The sequence below is a fragment of the Canis aureus genome, chromosome 32 (assembly GCF_053574225.1).
Source record: "Canis aureus isolate CA01 chromosome 32, VMU_Caureus_v.1.0, whole genome shotgun sequence".
In the NCBI taxonomy this organism is placed as follows: domain Eukaryota; kingdom Metazoa; phylum Chordata; class Mammalia; order Carnivora; family Canidae; genus Canis; species Canis aureus.
This window is the reverse complement of record NC_135642.1, coordinates 14,870,092-14,897,451: the sequence shown is the minus strand read 5'-3', so window position 1 is coordinate 14,897,451 and position 27,360 is coordinate 14,870,092. Positions and strand designations below refer to the sequence as shown.

At 44.6% G+C, this 27,360-nt stretch overlaps 2 protein-coding genes across 4 annotated transcripts in view; both read left to right on the top strand.

The window, feature by feature from the left end:
- TGM7 (transglutaminase 7) overlaps positions 1-13,538 on the top strand; it is a 28,035-nt gene extending 14,497 nt beyond the window's left edge. The window contains exons 3-13 of one of the 2 annotated variants that reach the window (XM_077880824.1): positions 47-292; positions 1,055-1,173; positions 3,076-3,204; positions 3,293-3,470; positions 5,799-5,937; positions 7,395-7,498; positions 7,874-8,116; positions 9,540-9,866; positions 10,292-10,452; positions 12,799-12,932; positions 13,149-13,538. In XM_077880824.1, coding sequence (XP_077736950.1) covers positions 47-292; positions 1,055-1,173; positions 3,076-3,204; positions 3,293-3,470; positions 5,799-5,937; positions 7,395-7,498; positions 7,874-8,116; positions 9,540-9,866; positions 10,292-10,452; positions 12,799-12,932; positions 13,149-13,308 — 1,940 coding nt within the window. In that variant the 3' untranslated portion in view covers positions 13,309-13,538. The remainder of the gene's footprint in view (positions 1-46; positions 293-1,054; positions 1,174-3,075; positions 3,205-3,292; positions 3,471-5,798; positions 5,938-7,394; positions 7,499-7,873; positions 8,117-9,539; positions 9,867-10,291; positions 10,453-12,798; positions 12,933-13,148) is intronic. The other variant, XM_077880825.1, reaches the window with a different exon arrangement.
- Positions 13,539-19,654: 6,116 nt separating this feature from the next.
- TGM5 (transglutaminase 5) overlaps positions 19,655-27,360 on the top strand; it is a 31,161-nt gene continuing 23,455 nt past the window's right edge. Inside the window, exons 1-3 of one of the 2 annotated variants that reach the window (XM_077880823.1) lie at positions 19,655-19,890; positions 25,561-25,740; positions 25,859-26,104. In XM_077880823.1, coding sequence (XP_077736949.1) covers positions 19,881-19,890; positions 25,561-25,740; positions 25,859-26,104 — 436 coding nt within the window. In that variant the 5' untranslated portion in view covers positions 19,655-19,880. The remainder of the gene's footprint in view (positions 19,891-25,560; positions 25,741-25,858; positions 26,105-27,360) is intronic. The other variant, XM_077880822.1, reaches the window with a different exon arrangement.

Sequence of the window (27,360 nt, the reverse complement as noted above, 5' to 3'; positions counted from 1 at the left end):
CACATAGATTTTAAACCTCGTTCTGGGGTCATTCTCTCCCACACAGGACCGGCACCCATGGAGTTGCTGGGAACCCGAGCCACCTTCTCCCTCACCCAGGCTCGAAAAGGCAATGTCTGGAGCGCTTCTGACTTCACCACTGACACCAACTCACTCTTAGTCTCCTTTTTCACACCAGCCAGTGCGGTCATTGGTCCCTACACTCTGAAGATAGAGATCTCTCAGGGCCAGGGTCACAGTGTGGCTCACCCAGTGGGGACTTTCATCCTCCTTTTTAACCCGTGGAATGCAGGTATGACTTGCTTATGGTCTGTAATGCTAACCTGATCGACTGGGAGTGCTCACTGAAGTTCTTCTGAGAAAGCCAAGATGAAAGCTGCCTATCTATGCCATATACTACCATGTGCTCACACTAAATCCATCTTAAAAAAAAAAATTAATGGCATGATGAAAATGTTCATGGTGTGATGTTAAGTGAAACAGATTAGACAAATGGAACACAGGGGACCCTAATTATATTACATATACGTGGAGAGAAAGAATGGCTAGAATACACTAAATTGTAACGGGGGGGGGGGGTTCTCTGAGTAGTGGCACTGAGTGATTTTCATTATCTTCTTTCCATCATCCATATTTTCCAAATCTCTACAATAAGCTTTCCACTTTACAGTCAGAAAATGACAGTCATTGGGGGCAGCCCTGGTGGCTTAGAGGTTTAGCGCCACCTTTGGCCCAGGGTGTGATCCTGGACACCCAGGCTTGCTTCTCTCTCTAACCTATGTCTCTGCCTCTCTGTCTCTGCCTCTGTGTGTGTGTGTGTGTCTCTCATGAATAAATAAATAAAATATTTTTTTAAAAGGAAATGACAGTCATTATTTTTAAAGTACAGATTCTAACACTGGCCTCTAGAAAAGCACAGTAGACTTTTAAGGGGTCCAGTCTTGATTTCTATTGTCATCAACCAGTTCCTTCTCCTATTAGCCAGCAAGACACTATCATTACTGACTTTTAATTACTGTTTCTTTTTTGCCCCCTCTACTACTTAACCCCTCAGAGGATGAAGTCTACCTGCCAAGTGAAATACTGCTGCAGGAGTATATCATGATGGACTATGGCTTTGTTTACAAGGGTCATGAAAGATTCATCACTGCCTGGCCCTGGAACTATGGACAGGTAACACTGTCACCAAAAGTGGATCTGGGGCAGGTCTCCCTCAGCTGGTTCTTTATCAACTCTGTGTATTAGCTCACAAAGGGCCACTAACAAAAGTCCGGGTGTGCGGTGCTGGCCAATTTCCCCTCCAGTAAGAGGGGTAAGGAAGGAAAGGGAGACATCTTTCAAGGTTTTTGTCTTTTTTTTAAAGATTTAAAAGTAATCTCTACACCCAACACAGGACTCAAACTTAAAACCCAGGGGATCCCTGGGTGGTGCAGTGGTTTGGCGCCTGCCTTTGGCCCAGGGCGCGATCCTGAAGACCCGGGATCGAATCCCACATCGGGCTCCCGGTGCATGGAGCCTGCTTCTCCCTCTGCCTGTGTCTCTGCCTCTCTCTCTCTCTCCCTGTGTGACTATCATAAATAAATAAGAATTAAAAAAAAAAAAAACTTAAAACCCAGAGATCGAAAGTTGCATGCTCTACCAACTGAGCCAGGCAGGTGCCCCTCAAGTTTTTAATATTTTATATAAAAAAACTTAAAACATAATCCAAATAGACAGGCTACTAAAATGAACTGATCTCTCAGCTTCATTAGTAAGCAATTTATGGTGAATCTTATTCCATCTATACCAGAGATTTACATACTATAGTCTACTGACTGTTTTTGAATGGTCCATGAGTTAGGATGGTTTTCATATTTTTAAGTTTTTGGAACAAAAACCTAAAAATTGTTTTGATGTGCAAATGATATGAAGTTCAATAAGCTTGATGTCCAAAAATAACATTTTATGGGAACACAGCCATGTTCATTTACTTAAGTATCATCTATGGGTGTGTTAATGCTACAGTGGCAGAGTTGAGTAGTTGAAACAGAGGCCCCAAAGCTTGCAAAACCTAAAGTACTTACTATCTGGTTCATTAGAGAAAAAGTTTGCCCACAGTCCCCATCACTCCCAACTCATCACTGGAATTTTTGGAAGGAAATTGTAAATACTATATCATTTAATCCAGTAATACTTTTTTTTTTATAGCTCTAAAAGATGATGACTCTTTCTGAAAAACCAAACCATAATACATTATCATAACTGAAAAATGAACAAGTAATTCCTTTAATAACATCAAATATCCAGTCAGTGTACAAAGGGTGGGATCTTTGGCTCTGAGCAACTTTTCCACTCTCAACCACCAACCGTGCCTGGTAAACTTTCTGCCTTCCTCCCACTGACATTTCAACCCCATCCACACTCACCAGGAGGGTAGTGGGGAGAGAGCAGGGGTCCTTGCTGAGGAAGACCAGTTGCCCTGTTCTCCGACTGTGACAGCTTATATGATTTTTTGAAACTGAAAAAAACACCAATGCATTTGGCAGCCAAAGGGTTGCAGCATATCTCACAAATATATGTTATAAATGTATGTTATGAGACTACTGGCTTCTCCTGGGATCCCCACACTCTGCTCCCTCTCCTCTCCTGGCCGACCCTATATTTATCCATCTGATCTTTCCTCTTCCCTCATGTTCTCTAGAAATAAAAATCTCTAAGCCCTATCCTTGGCACCACCAAACTCAAAGACCTCAGGTGAACATTCCCACCCTGCTCTCTTCCTGTCCACCTAGTCCTTCAAAGTCCACTGGCACCAATGGCCTTCTCTGATCTCTTGGTCAATAGACCTCTCACTTCCGAATTCTGTTTGGATTTTTCCATCAGAACCACACAGGTCTATTTTTCAGAATTCTGAATCTCATACATTCCCAATTTGATCGTAAGCTCTTTGAAGGCAGGACCCTGTCTAATACTTAACCCCACTCCCATCCCTAGCACATATGCACCATCCCTAAAAGTGTGTGTTATGGACTCAAAGTTTCAGGATGCTAGACATTTTGACTTTTCTCTTTTCTCTCCCATGAAATCACTTGGAAGTTTGAAGAGGACATCATAGACATATGCTTTGAGATCTTGGACAAGAGCCTGTACTTCTTAGAGAACCCATCCAAAGACTACTCCCAGCGGAATGACCCAGTGTATGTCTGCAGGGTGGTGAGTGCCATGGTAAGGAGAGAAACTTTCCCACCTTCATCTGAGGACAATCTGAGCTCCCCTAGGGCACTGTGGAAACCCACCTGTCTGTTCTTTGCAGATCAACAGCAATGATGACAGCGGTGTGCTGCAGGGGAACTGGGGAGAAGACTACTCCAGGGGTGTCAGCCCATTGGAGTGGAATGGCAGTGTAGCCATCCTGCGGCAGTGGTCAGCCAGGGGCAAGCAGCCTGTGAAGTTTGGGCAGTGCTGGGTCTTTGCAGCTGTTATGTGCACAGGTGAGTGATGGGGAGATGAAGATGGAGAATCATTTATTTAATTTTCTTGATAACTCTTTGAGGTTGGGCTCGGATATCTCCATTTTCACTTAAGTTAACTGTGGCTTATTTATAGCCCCACAGCTAAGGAGCAGTGAACACATGGACTCTTACCCAGCACACTCTGTAGTCTTGAGGAGTCTTGCATATTTACCTAGGAGAGAGGTTGACCTGTTGCAATCATTCAGTCTCCTTGATGGCAGATAGACTATTAAAACGGTCTCCTGGATAGAGAGGCTTGTGGTCCCAAAGTAGAAGCAAAGGCAGCTTCTTTCTGCCACTGCTCAAGTTTCTCAGCTCCAGGTGAGCCTGGAGTCAGGGACAGGCTGGCGGAAGCCTGCTTTGCAAGCAGATGGTCTGGGAAAGCCTGATCTCACCCATGGGCAGAGCTGATGTCTCCCAAATACTTCTCAGAGAGAAAGTATTCTCTCCGAGAATACTGAAAATATTGAGAAATACTTCTTTTGAGGAGTTACAATTGGAGGTTTGCTACTTTGCTGACTACCTGCATGGAGCATCAATGTTTTATTCATTATCATTTATTTATAATTTAGTAGAAAGGTGTTGTTTGGATTATCTGCAAAGGTGAAGGAAAGATAGAATACTGAGGTGCCCTCCTGTCCTCCCTCACGCAAGGCAGAAGCACCTTACACAGCGTTACCTGTTACACTGTGGTGCTCAGTCAATGTTTGCTGAATGAATGGGTTGGCTCTGAATTGGAGAATGAGGGAGCACAGAACAGGAAAGACAGAGACAGGGGCCAAAGACAAAGTTCTAGATATTTCTGAGAGGGACAGCATAGCTTGGAAGTTAGGTATGGGTGCTGCAGACAGAGGAGATGTTTAAATCTGAGTGTTCAAATCAAGTGACCTCACTTTCCTCTTCAATTATCCCTGGAAAATGTTCAGCACAGCACCAGAATTTAGTATGGCCACATTTGCCTTGAGCTGGGAAGTCCCTGGCTAGGCAGGTGTCGTGTAAGAGGGCTCAAGCCCTTAGACACTGGGATGAGAGGAAGAGGTCTCTGTCTGCATCCTTACTACACCTTGAAGGGTCTCCCTACTCCCAGGCCCTAGAGTTCTGGGGCCATTGTGTGAGAGGTCAGCTGCTCCCATTACACAGCCTCTCGCCTCTTGCAGCCCTGGTCTACCCTGCAGAGGGGTTGTGAAAAGCCCAGGAGCAATGCTGGGAGTAGAGAGGTAACTGTGAACAGATGACTAGCTGCATTTGGGGCTCTTGAATCAATTGAAACAGAAAGATTCATCAATCTCAACAGTCCTCTTACTTTCCAAAGCATTATTATCCTCCCAGCAGCCTCAGGAGGCACCCTGAGCTCCTCCTGAGCCAGGAGGGGTAGGATAAATCTCCCTCTGTCTAAACTCCTCTGAACTCCTTGTCTCGTTAGCTGAGGTGGGGATCTATGTTCCAAAGTCATATCTGGCTCTTGGCTTGATTTTATTTGGTCCTGGGCAGGTGTGTGTGTGTGTGCCACATGCACTTGTGTGTGGTGGTAGTGTAGGTGTTGTAATATCTGCTTTGTATGAATAGATCTTAATTACTTAAGTGAAATCTTAACTCAGCTTTAAAAAGCCTTTGTAGTACTATCCTGAGAAGCCACAAGAGGATGCTGTTGCCTTATCAAAGATGGTTGTTGCCTCCTTGGCCCTGCAGGTTCCCTTTGTCTCTGAGGTCTGCCACTTATCTTTGTTAAGTGTATATTGCCCTTCTGTCCTTTCTTGAATTTCTTTCTTACCTCCTCCAAACTCTTGTATTTCAGTAGAATTACACATTTAGAATTTCAGGACTGAAAATCATGTAGTCCAATTCCTTATTTTGTTACATACAGGAGACTAAGTCTCAAAGAAGTTAAGCCACTTACCTAACTAAGGTCAGACAGCTTCTCTTCTGAAACTGGCCACAGCGTAAGGCCTAAAGTCTTTAAAATTTTCTTTCAAATTAGCAAATGTTTTAGGTTCTCTGTTTTTCATTTGGAAAGCTGCTGAACAGAAAAAGCCTCAAGTTATAAATTGAGTTGCATATTGGTGTTTTAAGTAACCTTCAAATGATTTCTTTCTCCTAGTGGGATGGAGACCATCGATGGGGCAGGTAGGCAGCAGGGTTCTGGGCCTGGGTGCAGTGCTCTGAGAATAGAGGAGTTACAGGTATGGATTTGTAAGAGTCTTGGCCTTCTTTCTTTCCTCCAGCTTAAAACTTAGAAAGTATGCATGGGAAACCAATGATTCTGCTTGAAATGAACTCAGCAATTTTCCATACTTTCCTTCTCTTTAGTAATGAGATGTTTAGGTGTTCCAACTCGTGTGGTTTCCAATTTCCGTTCTGCACACAACATGGATGGGAACTTAACCATCGACACCTACTTTGACCAAAATGCAGAGATGCTGCCAATTCAGAAACGAGACAAAATATGGTAAGGGGCATGGTCTCAAACAGATCTCTGCTCTGTTTCAGGAAGTGTAGGGAAACTCTGACATGATCCTCTCTGGTCTTGAGGTAGTGCATTACCCTGCACTTTGTTGTTGGTGCCCAGGGAGTAATTCCCCAACCTAGGAAACTGTTCTGGCTAATTAGATAATCACAGCACACTCATTTCAGAGATAGAAGACTATGGGACAACACTGAAGCCCACAACCGAATGAATACATCATGTGTTCTGTGAATAGTAACCTTATAATCTGTATGCCTCTTATTCTTCCTTCTTTGAGTCATTCTGTTAGTGCCATTCTCTGCTTGCCCTGTTAGGGCAAAGCCTGAACTCACTGCCTCTGTCTACTTTCTCAGTCCCTCTTGCTGTTTCCTCTACCCACCTCATTCCCCCTCTGCACGTGTATGTATGTATGTGTGTGTATCTCTGTATGTCCTGTCATTTCTTTATCTCTAGTCTCTTCCTATGTTCCTTTCTCCTCGGCTCTACTGAAAATCTGATTTTCTGTTTTTCCTTTTCCAGCCAGTTTCCAGGTAAGATCTTTGAGTTGTGTGAGAACTAGCAGCTGTCTTTGGAGCCCCTCCTTCTCTGAGCTCCTAGGGGCCCGAAGCATCCCCCATTCAATCAGCAGTAGTATATTTGGGAAGGCTGTTATCACTTATGTAGAATTCTGTGTATGAATGCATAATCCAAATCTAATCATGAGGAAACATCAGACAAGTTCAAAATGAGGATCACTCTGGCAAATAAATGAATACTGTACTCAAAATGTCAATGTAATAAAACAAAGGTTGAAGAAATACTCCAGATCCAAACAGACCAAAGGACACTGCACAACTAGATGTAATGTTTGATCCTGGACTGGGCAGAAAGGAATGCTGTAAAGGACATTAGTAGGTCAGCTGACAAAACTGAAGTATAGACAGTAAATTAGATAAAGATATTATATCAATAGTAAATGTATGAGGTTGATAACTGTTCACAATTATGTAGGGGAAGATCTCTATTCTTAGAAAATACACACTGAGGTAAAAAAACAAAAGAAAAAATGTATTCATAGTCTTCATATCCATACTGAGAGAAAGCCAATGATAAAGCAAATGGGGCAGAATGGTAATCACAGATGGATAGATGGATATTTTTTTGTACTATGCTTGTGACTTTACCATAAGCTTGAAATTACTTTCAAATAAGTAAAAAATGGGGGAGATATAATTAATACATAACAACTTTGTACAGTACCAGACGGTAGCTAGATTTTTCATGGTGATCACTTCCTAATTTATATAAATGTTAAATCACTATATCGTGCACCTGAAACTAATACAATATTGTATGTCAACTACACTTTAATTTTAAAAAACTGATATAAATTATAGCACTCAGTATAGTGCCCAGTACCTGGCAAATCTGAAAACATGATTCTCATCTCCTTACTGTAGGAATTTCCACGTCTGGAATGAGTGCTGGATGATCCGGAAAGACCTCCCACCAGGATACAATGGTTGGCAGGTTCTGGACCCCACCCCCCAGCAAACCAGCAATGGTGAGTAAGGGCCACTCTGGAAGGGTCTGGGCTCCGTGGGGATGTTGGCAGGGGGACTGACCACAAGAGCAGGAGGCCAGAAAGGAGTAGTGAGTAGTGTTTTTCTCTTTGCTGCTTTCAACTGGATGACCCTGGTGAGTCACAGGACCTCTCAGTTGCTTCCTCACCTGTAAAGTGGGGAAGATAATAAATGCCACTTCACAGGGTGGGTGTGAAGATCAGATGAATCTGTGGGAACCTGAGAGTACTCGGTAGATGTGGGTTTTCTCCGTCCCATCTCCCTACTGGCCCCTGCCCACCCCCCCTCCCCAACCACCCATCCCAGTCCACATGCTAGCAGCTGTCAGCCATCCTCAACTTCTGTTCCCTCCACAGGCCTGTTCTGCTGTGGCCCTGCCTCTGTGAAGGCCGTCAGGGAAGGGGAGGTCCACTTGCCCTATGACACCCCATTTGTATATGCGGAGGTGAATGCTGATGAAGTCATTTGGCTCTTCAGGAATGGTCAGGCCCAGGAAATCTTGGTCCATAACACCAGTTCCATTGGGAAGGAAATCAGCACCAAGATGGTAGGGTCAGATCAGCGCCAGAACATTACCGGTTCCTACAAGTATCCAGAAGGTGCTTGGGGCCCTGGGGATTCAGGGAAGGGGGGTGGGTAGACCCTCCTTTCTGTGCCTCCCAGTGAGGATGGCTTACTCATGTTAAAATCATCACCACCTGATCACTTCCTCCTCGTGGCAAACTCTGGCTTTCCTGGACCCTGGCCACATGGCCCTAGAGTTGCTGAATTGAGCAAATAAAAACAGAGGGTGCCCAGTTAAATCTGAATTCCAGATAAATTCAGATAAGCAAATATTTTATTAGTATAAGTGTGTCCTAAATATAGTATGCAGTATATTTAGCTAAAAATTATTCATTGTATATCTAAAATTCAAATTTACCTGAAATTCAAATACAATGTCCTTTATTTTACCTGGCAACTCTGTCCTAGGGTCATATCACAATCTCATTATGTCATGGCAGCAGGGGGTAGTAGCAAGGGGGAAGGCAGATGCTTCAGGAGGGAAAGGATGCCTGGCCTGTGGAAGGGTGTAGATGTCCCTGTGGAGGCCAGGGGAAGTCATGCTGCTTGAGTACTAACCAAGGCCCTCCTAGGTTCTAGCTATGTAAGCCTGGATATGTTCTTACCATCCCTGTGCCTCTACTTCCTCATTTATAAAATGGGTTAATGGCATTTCAGAGGTCTCTCATGAGGGCAAATGAGTGGATACACAGAAAGCACTTGGAGCAGTGCCTCTGGTACACAGTAGCTGTTCTAGAGAAGTCCACAGTTTGGGTGAGTTAGGGCTCAGCCTGAATATTGAGTAGCCCCCAGGAGCAAAAGACAAAGATCCATTCAGAAGACTTGAGCATGTATTTTAGAAGTGAGGATGCTGGTGGGGGAAGAAGTATTTGGCTTTGATGATGATGACAGCAATGATGGTGGCAATACTGAAGACAAAGAACAACACTAGGTGCTTATATTCTGCAACTCATATAACTCAAATTTTTGGCAGCTCTAGGAGGCAAGGAGTTAGACCTCAGTTACAGATAAAAGAATGGAGGGGCATCTGGGTGGCTCAGTGGCTGAGCATCTATCTGCCTTTGGCTCAGGGCGTGATCCCAGGGTCCTGGGATCAAGTCCTGTATTGGGCTCCCTGCAGGGAGTCTGCTTCACTTTCTGCCTGTGCCTCTGCCTCTCTCTGTGTGTGTCTCTTATGAATAAATAAATAAAATCTTTGAAAAATAAGATAAAAGAACTGAGTACCCAGAGATTAAGGAACTGTGCCTGAGCAAGGATTTGAACCCAGCACCAATCAAGCAACACCAATCTCCATGTTCTTAGCCATGATCTATATCACCTCCTGATGCAGCTATTCATGTGGCTGGGGTTTTGGGAGGGGAGCTGTGAGTTTTTGGGGTAGCTTCTTTCCCCCAAGAAGGCCACTGCTCCTCTCAATCCCTCCTCACTGAAGGCTTTCCTGGTTCTTCTTTCTGCCAGGATCCCCCGAGGAGCGATCTGTGTTCATGAAGGCTTCCCGGAAAATGCTGAGCCCAAGAAGGGCCTCTTCTCCCTTCCTAGATCTGCTTGGGTCTAGGGGCTCTCAGGATCAGCCAGCACAGCTGCAGCTTCACCTGGCCAAGACACCTGAGTGGGGTCATGACCTGATGCTGAAGCTGCATGCCCGGAGGGTGCCAGACAGAGTCCATCCCCGGGGTCCCATCAGACTGGTGGTGCGCTTCAGTGCGCAGGCCCTATTGCACCAGGGTGACACCCGGGAACCCCTTTGGAGGCAAACAGTGCACTTGGACCTGGACTTTGGGGAGGGTGAGTATAGGGTAGGCCGAGAAAGGCACCAATAAGGATGGGAACTTTGGGGTCATAAACAAAGCAGGGATGGTTCAGCCAGATTACACAGAGATCCCGGCACCCCAACACACACACACACACACACACACACACACACACACACACACACACACACCAGACAGTGAAGCTGCTGTTGGCAGGAGATTGCATGCCATGTGCTGTGCCTCTGATACCATCCCACTAGGGGAAACATAGCAGTGACCCCTGGGGGCAGTGGGTATAGGGTAAGTACACTGCATCTCTCCCCCTCTCTGTCACACAAATATACTTGCACACACATATAGACTCACACGCATACTCTCTCTCACATATACACATATTCTCTCTCTCCCTGCCCCTCTCTCTTTCCTTCCAGACTCAAGGTGTCTTTTGTCTGTGCTTAGAGATACAGTGGCCGCTCTTGCTACCCTACGAAAATTATAGAAACAAGCTGACAGATGAGAAGCTGATCCGCGTGTCTGGCATTGCCAAGGTGGAAGATACGGGGAGGTCCATGCTGGTCCTAAAAGATATCTCTCTGGAGCCTCCCCACTTATCTATTGAGGTAAGGTGTCTGGACGGAGATGGAGCCCAGGAGTCCTCTAACTCACTCAACCCAGGGCCTTGGGCTACAGTGGTAAACAGGACATAGTCCCTGCCTCAGACACTAAATAGATGATTAAAGCACAGTACAATGCTACCTCATGCTCAGTGCAAAGTGCAGAACAGAGTGGAAGGCTCCCCAGAGAAGGTGACATTTTGTGGAGAATGCATAGGAAGACGCTGTACAGAGACATGAGATGGAGATAAAGACATATTAAGTATTGGAAAGGCTTTGCAGAGACAGAGAGGAGAGGCGTGGCTGGGAGATGGATTAGAGGAATGAATTTGAGAAAAAGCACAAGTCAAATTCCAAAGGGACCTGCAGATAATACAGGGGTGACAGGGAAGAGGGAGAACAAATGAAAGGTGAGTCTCTTTGAGTTCCAAGAGTGTGTGGCTGGCAAGGTCATTACGTGAGGAAGGAACACAGGTGGAAGAAAGGTCAATGGAGGGTAAAAGGGACACCTGGGTGGCTCAGTGGTTGAGCGTCTGCCTTTGGCTCAGGGAGTGATCTCAGAGTCCCAGAATGGAATCCCGCATTGGGTTCCCATGGGGAGCCTGCTTCTCCCTCTGCCTGTGTCTCTGTCTCTCTCTGTGTGTCTCTCATGGATGAACGAATGAATGAATGAATGAATGAATCTTTATTAAAAATGGAGGGCAGAATTATTCTCCATCTCCTGTTACCAGGGTTTTTCTTCCCTCGAAGCCTCCTTTCCCCACCTGCCCCCCCAACCCATTCTGAAGGACTTGCCTTCTTCCTAATCCCAACCTGGCTTTGCACCTGCTGGATCTGTTAGCATACTCCACCTTCACCCAGAACAAGAATTGAGTGGCTCCACAGCATAAGCCGCCTGGCCACCTGACAGTTTTCACCTGGCCATGCTGGTGCTGAGGTGAGGACCCTGACTATTACCCAGAGCCCTGGTTACCAACAAGATCTGGTGTAGACATATCAGATGCCAAGTAGACTATTCATTGGTCCCCATTGGTAAAGGACTTGGGGATGATTTGTGTGACTATGAGGGATTCCAAAGACATTTTTACCTGTTTTATTTTGATGCCCTCATTAGAGTAAGAGATTTGTTTCTTTCATTTGAATTTTAGAGAAGTCAGTATGTATTCTTATTTTTCCTTGATTTTTCTTTTTGAGACAGAACATGCCCCAAGTATGATCTGGATGGTCAGAACTCATTTTATTTTTTTATATATATATATATATATATTTATTGGAGTTCGATTTGCCAACATATAACACCCAGTACTCATCCTGTCAAGTGCCCCCCTCAGTGCCCGTCACCCAGTCACTCCATCCCTCCACCCACCTCCCCTTCCACTACCCCTTGTTCATTTCCCAGAGTTAGGAGTTTCTCATGTTTTGTCACCCTCTCTAATTTTTCCCACTCATTTTCTCTCCTTTCCCCTATAATCCCTTTCACTATTTTTTATAGTCTCCATATGAGTGAAACCATATAATGATTGTCTTTCTCCAATTGACTTACTTTACTCAGCATAATACCCTCCAGTTCCATCCACGTCAAAGCAAATCAGAACTCATTTTAGTTCAACATTTGTTTATCAAATTCCATCACTTGGCTGGCACTGAGCTAGTCATCAGCTCTAGAAGTGTGTAGGCTAGAATCCTTGTTTCCCACTCACAGGCCATGGCCATGCTGCCCTATGACACAGACCTCACATGGGATGCACAGAACACACCTGGAAAAACTCAGAATGTTTCTACTGTCAGAGCAATGTGGGGGAAAGAAAGATCCTGACGGGGGCCTGGGACATCTGGGTCAGGTCCTGGCTCTGCCATATCATGTGAACAATATCGCTTGGCCTTAGAACAATATCGCTGATAGCATATAGCTGGCACAAATGACACCACTTCTTACCCCACGCCTGTGTCAGACACTACTAATCAATCGTAACTCTCTGACTCTCAATTTGGCCTCGGGATCCTTTTCAACACACCATTTCTATTAGCCATGATTAACAGAGTAGAGGTGGCACTTAAGTTGAGATCTAATTGCCATCCTGAACTAGATGGTGGAGAGAGAAATAGATTTCAACTTGGTGTCAATTCCCAGCTGGTGGAGGCTTCCTGAAGCATTGTGACCTTCTAAGACAGGGCAGGATACATGTTAACCTTGAGTACTCTTAGCTCATGTTCTTCTCTCCCTGCAGCATTTTAGCACTAAGTGTTGACCATGCCTGGTGATCAACAGAGGGATGATGGAGTGAGATGACTGAACTGGAGCACAGAAATGAGGCCAGTTGCCCACAATATACCCACCTTTTCTCCACACAGGTGTCTAAAAGGGCTGAGGTGGGTAAGGCATTGAGAGTCCACATCACCCTCACCAATACCCTAACAGTGGCTCTGAGTAACTGCATGATGGTGCTGGAGGGAAGTGGCCTCATCGATGGGCAGATATACAATAAGTAAGTACTATGCTGGTCTCTGACAAGGGACATCTTGTGGGGTCCTAGGATGGTCTCCTGGATGGTGCCTACTTGCCACCACTTTCCCACCCTCCTTGGGGAAGGTTGAGCTTGGTGGTATTGAAGGGTGGGAGGTGCTTACCCACCAAGAGGTGAAACCAGATCATCCACTCCAGTAGTTGCTTAAGGCTCTAACAGGCTCTTTTTGACTTTCAGCATTGGGACTCTGGTGGCTGGACATACCATCCAAATTCAACTGGACCTCTACCCCATCAAAACTGGACCCCGCCAGCTGCAGGTCCTCATCAGCAGCAATGAGATCAAGGAGATCAAGGGCTACAAGGACATCTTTGTTGCTGCCTCCAGGGCTTCTTGAATCCCTCCTCACCTCTATGCCCTCCCAACACCCCAGCCCCTCCCTGAGCCCCACACCCCTCCTAATGCTCTCCTCTTCATCCCCCAGCCCCTCCCCTCACCCCACTCCTGATGCCCTTCCAGCCCCCTCACAGACCCACCTTGGTCTGTTCTGCTCTTCAATGTTCTGCATTGAAGGTGTAATGTTATCTTTGTTTTCTCTGTCCTCTTCCCAGCCTGCCTGGAGGCGAATGAAGCTCTATTAGAATCAGTGTGCATCTTGGGAAGAGACAATAAAAATGTCTTTATTCAACACCTGTGTTCTCTCTTCTGCGCTAACAAGCTACTTATTGCTATTGGCTGGTCCTCTGGCCTGGCTGCCAGCTGTATTGGCTGAACACCCCCTCCCCAACCCCATCCCCATTCTTCCTATCTTCTCTCTCATGCTTTAAGGTCCCAACCACATAATAAGCCCAATATGATCCCCTCTGAATCAGCTTCTCTGGAATCAAGGATCCCAGGTCTCTCCATTTAAATAGTTTTAGCGAGCCTGCAGGCAGAGGCAGGAGAGGGGTCAGGGGAGGGTGGCCTGGGAGGACAGTGAATGTGCCTCCAGGAGGACTGGCCAGAGCTATCTAGCAGGACTTCTCTGCTGCTGCCTGAGAGCGTGGGAATGGCTGGGCAGGGCTCACTCAGAACCATTTGTACTCACTTTAGATAATTTGGAAAGAAAAGAAAAAATGAAAAGAAACAAAAGAAAAATTACCAGTAGCTCCCCATCTCAGAAGAAATCTCTGCTAACAGTTTGCCATTACTCTCCTGTTCTTTCCCTCACCATTCATTGTGCTTTTAAAAGTTATCATTACATGGTTATCCTTAAAAGATAAGAGATAACAAGTGCTAGTGAGGATGTGGAGAAAAAGAAACCTTTATGCACTGTTGGTGGGAATGCAAACTGGTGCAGCCACTATAGAAAAAGTAAGGAGGTTCTTCAAAAGTTAAATATAGAACTACCCTAGGATCCAGCAATCTCATGTCTGGTATTTATCTGAAGGAAATAATATTACTATATTGATATATCTTCACTCCCATGTTTATTGCAGCATTATTGACAATAGCCAAGGTATGGAAACAACCCCAGTGTCTGTCAGTGGATGAATTGACAAAGATGTCACATGCGTGTGCGCACAACACACACACAAATATTATTTGTTATTTATTGTTATTGTTATTATTATTATTATCCCTATCAGGTTGGCACATGCACACACACAAATATTATTTAGTCACACAAAAAAAGAAAGGAAATCCTTCCGTTTACTACAATATGGATGGACTTCGAGGACATTATGCCAAGTGAGGGATAAGTCAGACAGGGAACAACAAATATAATATCACTTATATGTGGAGTATAAAAAAGCTGAACTCCTAGAAACAGAGAGTAAATTGGTGGTTACCAGGGGCTGGGGAATGGGGAGATGTTAGTTAAAGAATATAAACTTCCAGTTGGTAGACAAATAAATTCTGGAGATCTAATGGCATCGTGATTATAGTTAACAATAGTGTATTATAGACTGCAAACTTACCAAGAGAACAGATCTTAAATGTTCTTACCACAAAGGAGGAATAACTATGCCATGTGATGGAGGTGTTAGCAACACTACCATTTGTACTCACTTTAGATAATTTGGAAAGAATAGAAAAAATGAAAGAAACAAAAGAAAAATTAGTACAGTAGCGATCATCTTACCATTTATAAATGTAACAGATCAACATGTTGTATACCTTAAACTTACAAAATATCATATACCAATTATCTCTCAGTAAAAAAAAAAAAACCCTGAAAACACAGTTATCATAATAAATTGGCATATTTCCATCGTGGAAAATTTTGCAACTCCAGAAACGCAGAGAAAGAGAGCATCACCCTGCTGGTTTTCAGGCATGGGCCCTTCAGCCTTGCTGCCCCTCATTGGTTCTGCAGGTTCACGTGGCACCTCTCACCACCCTCTTTTCCCTTCTTCCTCTCTGTTTTTTTTTTTTTTTTTTTTTTGCTTTTGCAAGCTCCACCCTGTGTGCCAGCTGCGCCTGTCCCCACTGAGTGCCAAGGGCATTTCTGTGGGGCTCTGTCACTGCTGTGTTCCAGGTGGCTCCCACCCACCTGCGGGAGACTGGGGCTGGCTCCTATGGAAATCTGAAAACTTGCTCCACCTGCCAAGTGCCTCATGCCCCTTTGTTTAGTCATTGGCCCCCCTATCAGGTTGGTCTGAGAGTGTAAAACTCCTGGCTATGTCACTTGTGTCCCTGGAAGAGGAACAGTGGACAGGCTTCCTCTTGAGCCTTCAAGGGCCTTCGACAGGGGGATTAGCCACTTCTACCTTCCCAATCAACTTTTCAAATAATTTCCAGTCTCCTCACCCAAAAATTGGCTTTAAAAATTTTACTCTGTAGTGTTTTCTTTTTGTGTGTGTGTGTGAGCAAGCCTGTCTGGCTCCATTTCCCTACTTCAGTTGGACACGCTAGACCATCTCAAAGTCCCTTCCAATTCCAAAGCCCCTCAGGGTCCAGGGCACAGAGGTTCATGCCCCCTGCTGCAGATCACCTTCAGATTACATCCTGACTGACCCCACTTCACTGTCCTCACCCTCCCCTTGTCTCACAAACCCTGTGTGCTGGCCTCTCAGGCAGTGATGACCACAAATAAACTCTGAAAGAAATGTCTGAGATGTGGAGAAAGGGACACAAAGCAGGCCAGCCCCCAAGTCTCCTAATTGCAGGTCTTCCTCAGCAACCCCCCATGGTGTTCTGGAGATGATGGCACTCATGTCTTTTTGGCTGGTAGCTTTGGGGTCCATGCTGTTCAGCATCAATGTGTGATATAAAGCAAAGAGCTTTTTTTTTTTTTTTTCAAAGAGCTCTTGAGGCACCTGGGTGGCTCAGGCAGTTAAGTGTCTGCCTTAGGCTCAGGTCATGATCCCAAGGTCCCACGATCGAGCCCCACATCGAGCCCCACATTGGGCTCCCTGCTCAGCAAGTAGTCTGCTTCTCCCTCTCCCTCTGCCTACCACTCGTCCTGCTTGTGCTCTCTCATTCTCTCTCTTTTTCTCTCCCTCCAATAAATAAATGAAAATCTTTTTTAAAAAATAATAAAACTCTGGGCCAAGTCCTGGGTCCCTCCGATGCAAGACAATGCCAACAACAGTAGCAGAGCCCTCAAAGGGTTGCTGTGAGGATCAAATGAGTGAGTGCATCCCAAAGAGTTTTGTCATTCATGAAATACATCCATGTGCAGAGGTCTTCTGATCAATTTAATCACTTCTGCTGGGTGACTGTCTCCATTCCTGGTCATAGCAAAAGGGAGGAAGCAGAGGAACGTACCTGGATCTGTCAATTCAGGTTTCCTTTTGCTATTGTCTGTGGGGAACCCCTTCCCTCCCCTTAGACCTGGGCACCCATGGAGCCATGAACCTTGAGTCTACAGATAAGGAAACTGGAATGTGCCTAAGGGCATACTGGGAATTCATGGTAAGGCCAGAATTATCATCCTAGTCTCTCTGAGTCTTAGAAATATCTGGAGGTATCCCATCTTGGGATAGCCGGCCCAGGAAGGTGGCAGGTGAGCCCTCACTTCCCTTCCTGGGTGTTTGAGTCTGTTCTGTGCCCTTCCCTTGCAGATCACAGCCCTGCTTCCCTCCAGACAGGAAGGTGCTTATCAACTCTGCTCAGCTACCCTGGCTTTCTTCTCCTTCCCTTATCCTAGACCAAAGTACAAGCTGCTATGATCAGTGCTGCCTCTCTCCTGCAGCACACGCACCTCCACATACTCTCTGACTAATGTTTGTAGGAATCAAATGAAAAGCTGAACCTGTAAGTCGGCTCATTAGCCCAGCACTGTGAAATAGGCTGTTGTTGTCTCATGGCCACTGGAAACCTTCCTATTTGGCTACCCCACCTCTCCAGACCTATCTGCCCTCACTGCACTCACCATCCTGTCTCTCCTCACAATTAAGCTCTCCTGCCTAGGGCTCCTCCTCCTCCTCCCCCATACTAACCCATTTCCACTAATGTGGCAATAGGTTCAGGTATTTATCTACTTGTTCATGCATGGGTCATCTTTGAATTCATTCACTGCACTGGCCAGCAGATATGAACTGGAAAACTGCCCATCCTTCAGATAGTGCATTAAACACTTACACAGGACTCTAGAGTCTGACTGCATTCAAAATCTGGCTCCGGTAGTTCTTAGTGATCTTGGGAAAACTATTTAATGTCTTTAAGCCTCAATTTCCTCACCTGTAATAGAGAAACAATAATAGTACCTAACTCATGGGAATGGCAAGAAGATTAAGTGAGATAATACACATAAAGGATGTGAGGCAGTGTCTGGAACTGAAAAGATGTCGCTAGTCCCACAAGTAGTTTTACTATTAGACATTATCATTAGTAAGCCCTGGGGATATAATAATAAGACAGACATAAGCCATCCAGGGGGCTGGGGGAAAGTAGGTTAAGTATTTATAATGTTGAGTATGAGTTGGCTAGTAGGGAATGAAGAGGGATTGCCCCTAAATGCCTGTTGTGGTGGAGAGAGGGTGTTAGGAAGACTTCCTGGAGTGGCAGTGCTTGAGCCTGGATCTCAGAAAGTAGACAACTGAGAGAAGGACATTTCAGAAAGAGACTGACAGGTGCAAGAACACAGGTGCAGGAGAGCAGTTCTGCATCTGAGAATAGCAGGGGTTTGGTCTGAGTGGACTCTGATCCTGAAGGGCTTTGGAGATGATACTGAGAAGTTTGGACTTGACTGGATTTTTTAAAAAAGATTTATTTATGTGAGACAGAGAGGGAGAGAAAGTGAGGGGAGGAGAGATAGAGGGTCAGAGGGAAAGGAAGAGAGAGAATCTCAAGCAGACTCTTCACTGAGCGCAGAGCCCCACGCAACGGCTCAATCCCACAACCCTGAGGTCATTATCTGAGCGGAAATCAAGAGTCAGATATTTAGCCAACCAAGCCACCCAGGCACCCCTAAAGGAGAGGGAGTGAGAACCTCAAGCAGGTTCCATGCCCAGTGTGGAGCCCCACACAGGGTTCTATCCCATGACCCTGAGATTACGACCTGAGTGGAAACCAAGAGTCAGAAGCTCAACCGACTGAGCCATCCGTGTGTCCCAACCCACTGCTGGATTTCAAGCCAGGAGTAACTTGACTGAATTGGCACTTCAGAAAAATCATGTTGATGGCTCATTTGGAAAAAAAGATGGGTGGGAGACTGATTGGGAGTTATCCAGGCAAGGGCGGGTGCTTCAATGAAGGCAGAGCCAAGGGCATAGGGAAGACGGGCTAATTTTAGGAGATATCAGGAACTGGACTGGCAGGGCTCAGTTACTGATGGGCCAAAAGGGGTCAGGAAGACAGAGAAATTCAAGGTGGCACCCAGGTTTTTCCCAAAGTGACTGAGTGGGCACCATATTCACTCACCAAGACCAGAAATGCAGGAGAAATGGGAGAGAGGAGGCCTTCCATTCTGGATTGAAGGTGGGTGAGTGTGTGAGGCATGAATTATATATGTGCATGGATACACACACTATAAGAGCAGAATGTGGACAGGGAGAGTCGAAAATACAGGAGAGACAGTTGATGGTGGTGAGTGAGGTTCCTGAGGAGGAAGGTTAAAGGACGCAGAAAGCAGGAGAATGCAAGGAGAGGGGTCCCACAGGAGAGGAAGGCAATGTGGTGGTGGGGTGGAGGAGGGAGGGCTTTAGAGTATCCAGCCCACTCCCTGTAAAGAGCCCTTTCCCCTCCTTCCATCTGTCTTTTCCCATCTGTGCTTTCCTCCCTGCACACTCACTCCCAGGATGTGTGTTGTTCTTAATAGAATCAAGGTCACTCACTGGCATTCCCACCCTCTCCTCACCCTATTTCCAAAACTCCTCCATGAATTTTCCCAAGTTTTCTTCCTCTACTCCTCTTATTTGAGTTTTGCCTTCACCTGGCAGGTCTCACTCAACACACCAGCTCTTCCAAAAAAGGAATACCAAAAAATCATACCAACGGTGATCCAGAGTGGGTTTTAGAGTGGGTTCTATTTGCATTTGGTGTCTAGAATGTGACTTTTCAGGAAAAAAGCCAAGCAGAGTTCTAAGCTTGAGTACTCTCCCAGGCTCTCCCAGTTGCGAGCTGTAATCCTGGGACCCCGGTATTCTTTCCTGCAGGGGCAAAGCCCCCTCTACACCTCTGGGAGGTCCCATCCGTTCAGTTCTTCCACTTGGCTCCCCGACTATAGTACAGCACCTGCCATGGAATGCTGCATTGCCCAAGAGCTATCAAAAGCTCACATGGCATAAGGCTTTGAGAGTTCATTGGCCTCCACGTTTCATCCCAGACAAGCAACACTGCCAAGAAAAACCTGAAGGCAAGTGAGAAAACCAGTTGTGATCTGCCCAGTAAGCAGGTGGCAGTGCAGCAGCCACCCTGCCTTCTGTGTCTCCTGGAGTCTTGAGGATGGAAGGGGGAAAACACAATCCGGGATCAGTTTCCTGAAGCTCCACACCATCACGCTGTTCTGTGGGAGCAGTCCAGAAACCAGGGGCAGCCACCATGGAGCAAGGTAGGAGAGGCCCACAGCGTTGCTAGAGCGGAGGGAGAAGGAAGACATAGAGACTGGAGGAAGTCAAGAGGAGAATGGATTCAGAGGAAGAAAGGAGTAAATAAAGAACTGAGGCAGAAAGAGTAGAAACCCAGAAACCTCAGAATCTAGTGGTAGCCTGAGACCCAGGAGGCAAGGTGGAAACTGACTGATAAACATAGCCAAACGGCTGTGGACCAGCATGCCTACTTCTAGAACCCAGTGGGATGGGGCAGGGCCAGGGCCAGGGATTAGTGGGTCAGGGATCCTGTCCTCTGCCACTTACTGACTCTTTGACATTTAGCAAGTCACTTCTTTAGTTCCCAGCCCCCATGCCCGAAACATGAAGGGGGTTGGACAAGACAAACTTGAAGTTGCCTTTCAGCTCCAAAATCCTCTGCATCTTCATATCTTCTCTTTTACCCCCACTTCAGAGGGTCTGTTCCTCATTTTAGCTAATCTTCCCACCATTGATCTCTCTATATCAGCTCCCTCCCTAGAGAGCCAACTATGAAGAGTAAATGGTTACTTGAAACCATTTATAAGAATGAACTCAAAGCTCTATAAATTTAACAGCCTCATCTTCATTTACTATTATTTGTGTTTAAATTTTTATAAGTTTTACATACACAAGAAATACATGAATACATAATTGGAGTAAATAAAACAATAATTACAGATAAGGCTACAGTCCCTGACTGCCACCCCAATGCCAGCCTCATCTTGAGAAACCACTGTGGTCATATTTAAGAGAAACTATTGTTACTAGTCTTTTGTCTACATATTTATATTTATCTATATATATATCATCAGTATAAGACTAGCTTGTTTTTGGTATATCATAGTATCATCACACTGTACATCTTTTTCTACAACTTGATTTTTTTTTCTCACTTAACAGTTTGTGTTGGAGCTCTACCCATGCCAATCAGTACCTATAAATCTACCTCAAAATTTTCCACTTTGCAAAGTATTCCATAGTATGGGTGTAAGTAATTTGTCCAGTACCACTTTTTAAAAAATATTTATTTATTTATGAGAGAGAGATCAGGGGGAAGGTCAGAGGAAGTGAGGAAGAAGATTCCGCACTGAGTGCAGAGCCAGCTGCAGGGCTAGATCCCATGAGCCTGAGATCAAGACCTGAGCCAAAAGGAGGAGCTGAATGCTCAACAGACTGAGCCACTCAGACACCCCTATCCAGTCCCATTTTGATAGGCATTTAGGTTTCCATTTTCCAGTTATATAAGCAGTGTTGCAGGGCACATTCTTATGTATGCCTCTGTACTCAAGTGGGAGTGTCTCTCTAGGATAGATACTGAAATCAATTACTTTAAAAATTCTTCCTACAATTTCCTTTCTATTTCCCTGATCATTTCACCCCCTTGTCCCCTCACATCAAGAACAAATATACTCAATAGTAAATGTACTTCCTATTTGAACATCTGTCTGGGATGAAGAATAATCCCAGAATTATAGGCAGAGGTTAACTTGACCTATGATGTATCCAGAGGATGAGATCTGGTTCCAGTGCTTGCTGGCAGGCAAATGTTGCCATACCTGTTGAGTATTATGGGTCACATGATAACATGAATTGGAGCCAGTTAGTGATCTCTGTCTAGTCAACTGGTCTCCAAAAGGAGTGAGCTTTTTTTTTTTCTACTACTAGAGGAAAGCCCAGATGACAGTGGGCTGGATGTCCTTTCTGAACATGAGTGAAGACCAGCAATGGGCAGCAAGCATTACATAATGGAAACAGCACAGAACTTGTGCCAGTAATCCTAGGTTCAAGCTTAGATAAAACATTTAATCTGCCTGAACCTTGTTTCCTCATCTTCAAGTGTAAATGACATGACATTTCATCCCTCACATCAAGAACAAATATACCCAATAGTAAATGTACTTCCCATTGTGGTGAGGGTTCAATAAGATAAAGTGCCTAGGATGGTACCCAGCACATAGTAGATAGGCTTTCAGTGAGGTGTTGGTTGAATTTGAAATAAGTGCAGAATGATTCTGCAAAAGATAGAGATTTCTGTTCAAATTAACAAACATCTTTTTCTTTTTGAGATTTTAATTAGTTATTTTACAGAGAGAGAGCAGAGGGAGGGGAAGATGGGGAGGGAGAAGGAGAAAGAATCTCAAGCAGACTCCATGCTGAGCTTGGAGCCAGACGCAGGGCTCCATCTCACAATCCTGAGATCATGACCTTAGCCAAAACCAAGAGTTGGACACTTAATCAACTGAGCCACCCAGGTTCCCCAACAATGTTTTAGTACCTACAGTGTCCTAATCATTACACTTATATTTCTTTTATAAGAAACCTCATACCCATTAGTAGTCACACCTCATTCCCACCTCCTCCTAGCCACTGACAAACCCTAATCTACATCTATCTCTATGGGTCTACCTATTCTGTATATTTCATACAAAGTGAATCATATAATATGTGACCTTTTGTGTCTGGCTACTTTCACTTAGTGTAATGTTTTCAAGTTTCATCTATATTATAGTATATTCAGCATTCCTTTTTTGTGGCTGAATAATATCCAATTTTATGGATATACCACATTATTCATCCAGTAATTAGTTAATAGTCATTGGGTTGTTTCCATCTTTTAGCTATTATGAATAATGCTACTATCAACATTCATGTACAGATTTGTGTGAACATGTTTTCAATTTCTTGGATACATACCTAGGAGTGGAATTGCTGGGTCATATGGTCATAGAGATGTCTATTTTTGACATTTTGAGGAACTGCCATACTGTTTTCCAAAGTGGCTGCACCATTTTACAGTCTCACCAGCAATGTATAGGGATTCCAACTTCTCCACATCCTCATCCAACACTTGTTATTTTCTTTCTTATTATTAGAGCCATCCCAGTGGGTGTGAAGTGGTATTTAATTTGCATCTCCCTAATGATTTATGATATTTAGCATTTTTCATTTGCTTATTGACCTTTTGCATATTTTTTTTTTTTGGAGAGATGTCTCTTCAGATCAGTTGCCCATTTTTTATTTGGGTTATTTTTTTGGCATTAGGTTGGATAAATTCTTTACATATTCTTGATACAAGTCCCTTATCAGATATATGATTTACAAATATTTTCTCTCTTTCTATGGGTTGTCTTTTCACTTTATTTTTTCTTTTTTTAATTTTTATTTCTTTTTCTTAAATTGAGATAAATTGAGGTATTTTTTCTCTTTGCACTTTATTGATGATGTACTTGAAACAAAAAGTTATTAATTTTGATGAAGTCCAATTTATAGTTTTTCTCTTTTATTGCTTGTGCTTCTATTGTCATATCTAAGAAATCATTCCCTAGTTCAAGATCACGAAGATTTACCCCTATACTTTCTCCTAAATGTTTTATAGTTTTAGCTCTTGCATTTAAACCTTGATTAATTTTGAGTTCATTATTGTATATGGTGTGAGGTAGGGGTGCAACTTCATTCATTATAAGTGTATAGAAATATAATTAATTTTCATATATTAATATTGTATTCTACAACCTTGGTGAATGTGTCAACTAGTTCTAGTTTGATGTGTGGATTTGTTAGAATTTGCTATACTCAAAATCATGTTAATAAAGATAATTGTACTACTTCTTTCCAATGTATATTAGCTAGAACCTAAAGTACAGGGTTGACTAGATGGAGAGAGAGAGGAGACTACCTTATCTTGTCCCTAATTTTAGGGGAAGTATCTAGTCTTTCACTCTTAAGTATGGTTTTGGCTGTGGATTTTTCATAGATACTCTTTATCAGGTTGAGCAAGTTTACTTATTTTCCTAGAGGCAGTTTGCTTGTGTTTTTATTATGAGAGGGTGTTGGATTTTATCAAATGCTTTGGTTTATATTTCTTATAATCTACATACAGCTGAGACAAAACAGCTAGGCCTCTATCTTCATTGGTAGAAGACATCTTATGGTGGAAGGCAGGTAAATAAAAAAAGAAACTACAAAAATATCTGAACATCTCTAGCGGATCCTGAAATTAGTAGGCTTTCAGTAAAAGTTTGTTGATAAAAATGAACAAATGAGCATGATATTAACTCAATGAAGCTATTAAGTTTCTCTGTAAGTGATGCAGTTAAGTACTGTAGGTCAATGGGAGATGGGAAGAAGCAGTGGGTCAACTGGAACAGGCCTCATGAAAGAGATAGGTCTTCACCAGGCCTTGGAGGACAAGGTGGAATTCAGTGAGATATTTGGTTAGGACAGATGGAATGAGAAGGCATTCTAAGTTGGGGTTACAGCAGGATCAAAATACATGGAAAAGTAAGGCTACCATTTGCTTGAGGACAGATTGGCTATAGGAGAGGGCCCATGCTGGGAGTGGTATGCAGGGAGAATTCAAGAGTAGGTGAAGACCAGGTGTGGAGGGTCATAAATATCAGATTAAGGAGTGTACCTTTTGTATCATAGGCTGTGGGATATATCAGAATTTTTAAAGCAAAAGGATGGAATGATCAAATTGTCTTGAGGAAAGATAATCTGATGATGTGTTAGGAGAGGTGGTGTAGGAAGCAGGAGGCCTGATGGAGGCTGTTATGGTCACAAGGTGTGAAGCGAGGAGCTCAGAATTATGTAAATGTGGAAATGGACAGGGGGACACCGGAGATATTTTAATGGGGTAAAGGGACTTGTCCACACATGAATGGATAAAGACTCAGAAGATGGGTGAGCAATTGTGCTTTAAATGTTGTGAGTCCAGTGGCTCTGGGACTACTGTAAGGCCATGGTCAAACATGGAGAAGTCAGAAATAGAGCCTTTCTCAGGGAGACACACTTGGAGAACAGTGAGATCAATCTGTGTTTTATTAAAAGCTCCAGAAGGCTGGGAATGGGCCTCTCTTCTTCTTCTTCTTCTTCTTCTTCTTCTTCTTCTTCTTCTTCTTCTTCTTCTTCTTCTTCTTCTTCTTTTAAGATTTATTTTTATTTAAGGAGGGGGAGGGGCAGAGGGGGAGAGAAAGAAGGGAATCTCAAGCAGACTCCCCACTGAGTGTGGAGCTCTATGAGGCCCTTGATCTCAGATCATGACCTGAGCGGAAACCAAGAGTTGGATGCTTAACTGACTGAGCCACCCAGGCACCCCTGGGAGTGGGCCTTCCTTTGACTATCCTCAGCATCCCAGCTTGCAGGGCCTTAAGAACATGGCATTAGTGGTGGTCAGAGAGTCAGCAAATTGCTGAGAGCTTAGCAGCTAACTACCAGATTAGCAGGCTGGTATGGGGGAAAGTGAAACTGTTAACTCGAGTCCAAAAACTGAATGCTGGAATGAATCTGGAGACATGGTAGGCTGAAGGGAGCAATCAAACTTGGCCAGGACTACAGAAGAGGTTGGACAGAGGCAGAAAACCATGCACCACTAGGAGGGTATAAAACAGGATTGGGAGAGAGGGTCACAGAAGCAAGGAAAGGAGGAAAGAAGGAAGTAAGAAAGAGGCACTTGCATGCATGGAGCCTCATTTAATCCTCATACCAACCCTGTAAGGCTAGTATTATGGATTATGTTTTACTGACTTGGAAACTGAGGCTCAGAGAGGTCACGTTTCTTTCTCAAGTTTGTACAATTAATAACTGGTAGGCAGGATCGGACAGGCTCCATAATCCTGCCCTTTCATATGCCCCTGGCTGCCCTATTGCAGGGCTGGAGGTGGCCCTCACAGACCTCCAGAGCGCCTGGAACAACGTGCAGCACCACACAGAGGAGATCAGCTCTGAACGACTCCTTGTTCGCCGGGGCCAGGCCTTTAACATCACTCTCTACTTCAGGAACCGGGGCTTCCAGCCAGGCCTGGACAATGTCATCTTCATGGCTGAAACTGGTGAGGACCTCCGAGGGGTCTGTGTGTGTGTGTGTGTGTGTGTGTGTGTGTGTATTTAGGTAGATTCTGGAGGGTTGAGAGGTTACTGATGATAGCCTCAGTTCTGCTTACCTCCCAGGACCCCTACCAGACCTGTCCAACGGGACTCGAGCCCTGTTCAGCCTGACAGGTCACCATGGCCCCAGCCCGTGGATTGCCTTGCTGGAGACCAACGGGGCCAGCTCCCTGGAGGTGAGCCTGTGCGCTCCTCCCACGGCAGCTGTGGGTCGGTATCTCTTGAAAGTTCACATTGACTCTTTCCAGAGGTCCGTCACAGCCTACCAGCTTGGGGAGTTCATCTTACTCTTCAATCCCTGGTGCCCAGGTAAGGTGGAGTGCCTACATGTGGTATTTTCTCTTTGCCCCTTTATCAGTGCCACAGAGGGCCAGGCTCAAGGATTTCTAGACCTCTCTTCCCTGGCTACCAGAAACCTCCCAACTGCCTGCACTCAGCATCTACTCCCAACCACCAACAGGGCAGGAAGAAGTTGCTATTTATTCACTTACTTAGAATTTAAAAAACATGAGCCAAGTTATCTTTATTTAAAAAAAAAAAACACTATTATAGGGGCACCTGGGTGGCTCAGTGGTTAAGCAATTGCCTTTGGCTCGGGTTGTGATCCTGGGGTCCCCAGATTGAGTTCCGCATCAGGCTCCCCAAAAGGAGCCTGCTTCTCCCTCTGCTTGTGCCTCTACCTCTCTCTCTGTCTCTCTCTCTGTCTCTCATGAATAAATAAATAAAATCTTAAAAAAAGAAAACTATAAAACTATTAAAAATGTTTGACCACTATTAACATCTACCTTTACCATACATTTTTTTTAAGATTTTATTTATTTACTCATGAGAGACACAGAGGCAGAGACGTAGGCAGAGGGAGAAGCAGGCTTTTCGCAGAGAACCTCATATAGGACTTGATCCTGGGATCCTGGGATCACATCCTGAGCCAAAGGCAGACACTCAACCGCTGAGCCACCCACGCATCCCTGCCATACATTTTTAAAAAAGATTTTATTTATTTTTTTATTTGAGAGAGAGAGAGACCAGTGAGGTCAGGAGGGGGGAGGGGCAGAGGGAAGATTCCCCATTAAGCAGGGACTCCAATGTGGGGATTGATCCCAGGACTCTGGGATCATGACCCAAATCAAAGGCAGATGCTTAACCTGAATCCAAGAGCCACCCCGGCACCCCACCATACATTTTTAAGTTAACTGTTTTCATTGTAAGAATATTAAGTGCACTGCATTGAATGTGGAATGAAGTAAAGGCAAAGAAAGGAGGGAAGGAGGGAAGGAGGAAGGAAGGAAGGAAGGAAGGAAGGAAGGAAGGAAGGAAGGAAGGAAGGAAGGAAGGAAGGAAGGGAGGGGAGGGAGGGAAGGAAGGAAGGGGAGGGAGGGAAGGAGGGAAGGAAGGAAGGGAAGGAAGGGGAGGGAGGGAGAAGGGAGAAGGGAGAAAGGAAAGTATAAAGTGACAAGTAAAACCTTATCCCAATCTCCAAGTTCCATCTTCCAGAGGAAAATCCTGTTAACATTACACAATCCTGTGTAGCCTTACCAAAATGTTCTACGCTTAATTAAATATGT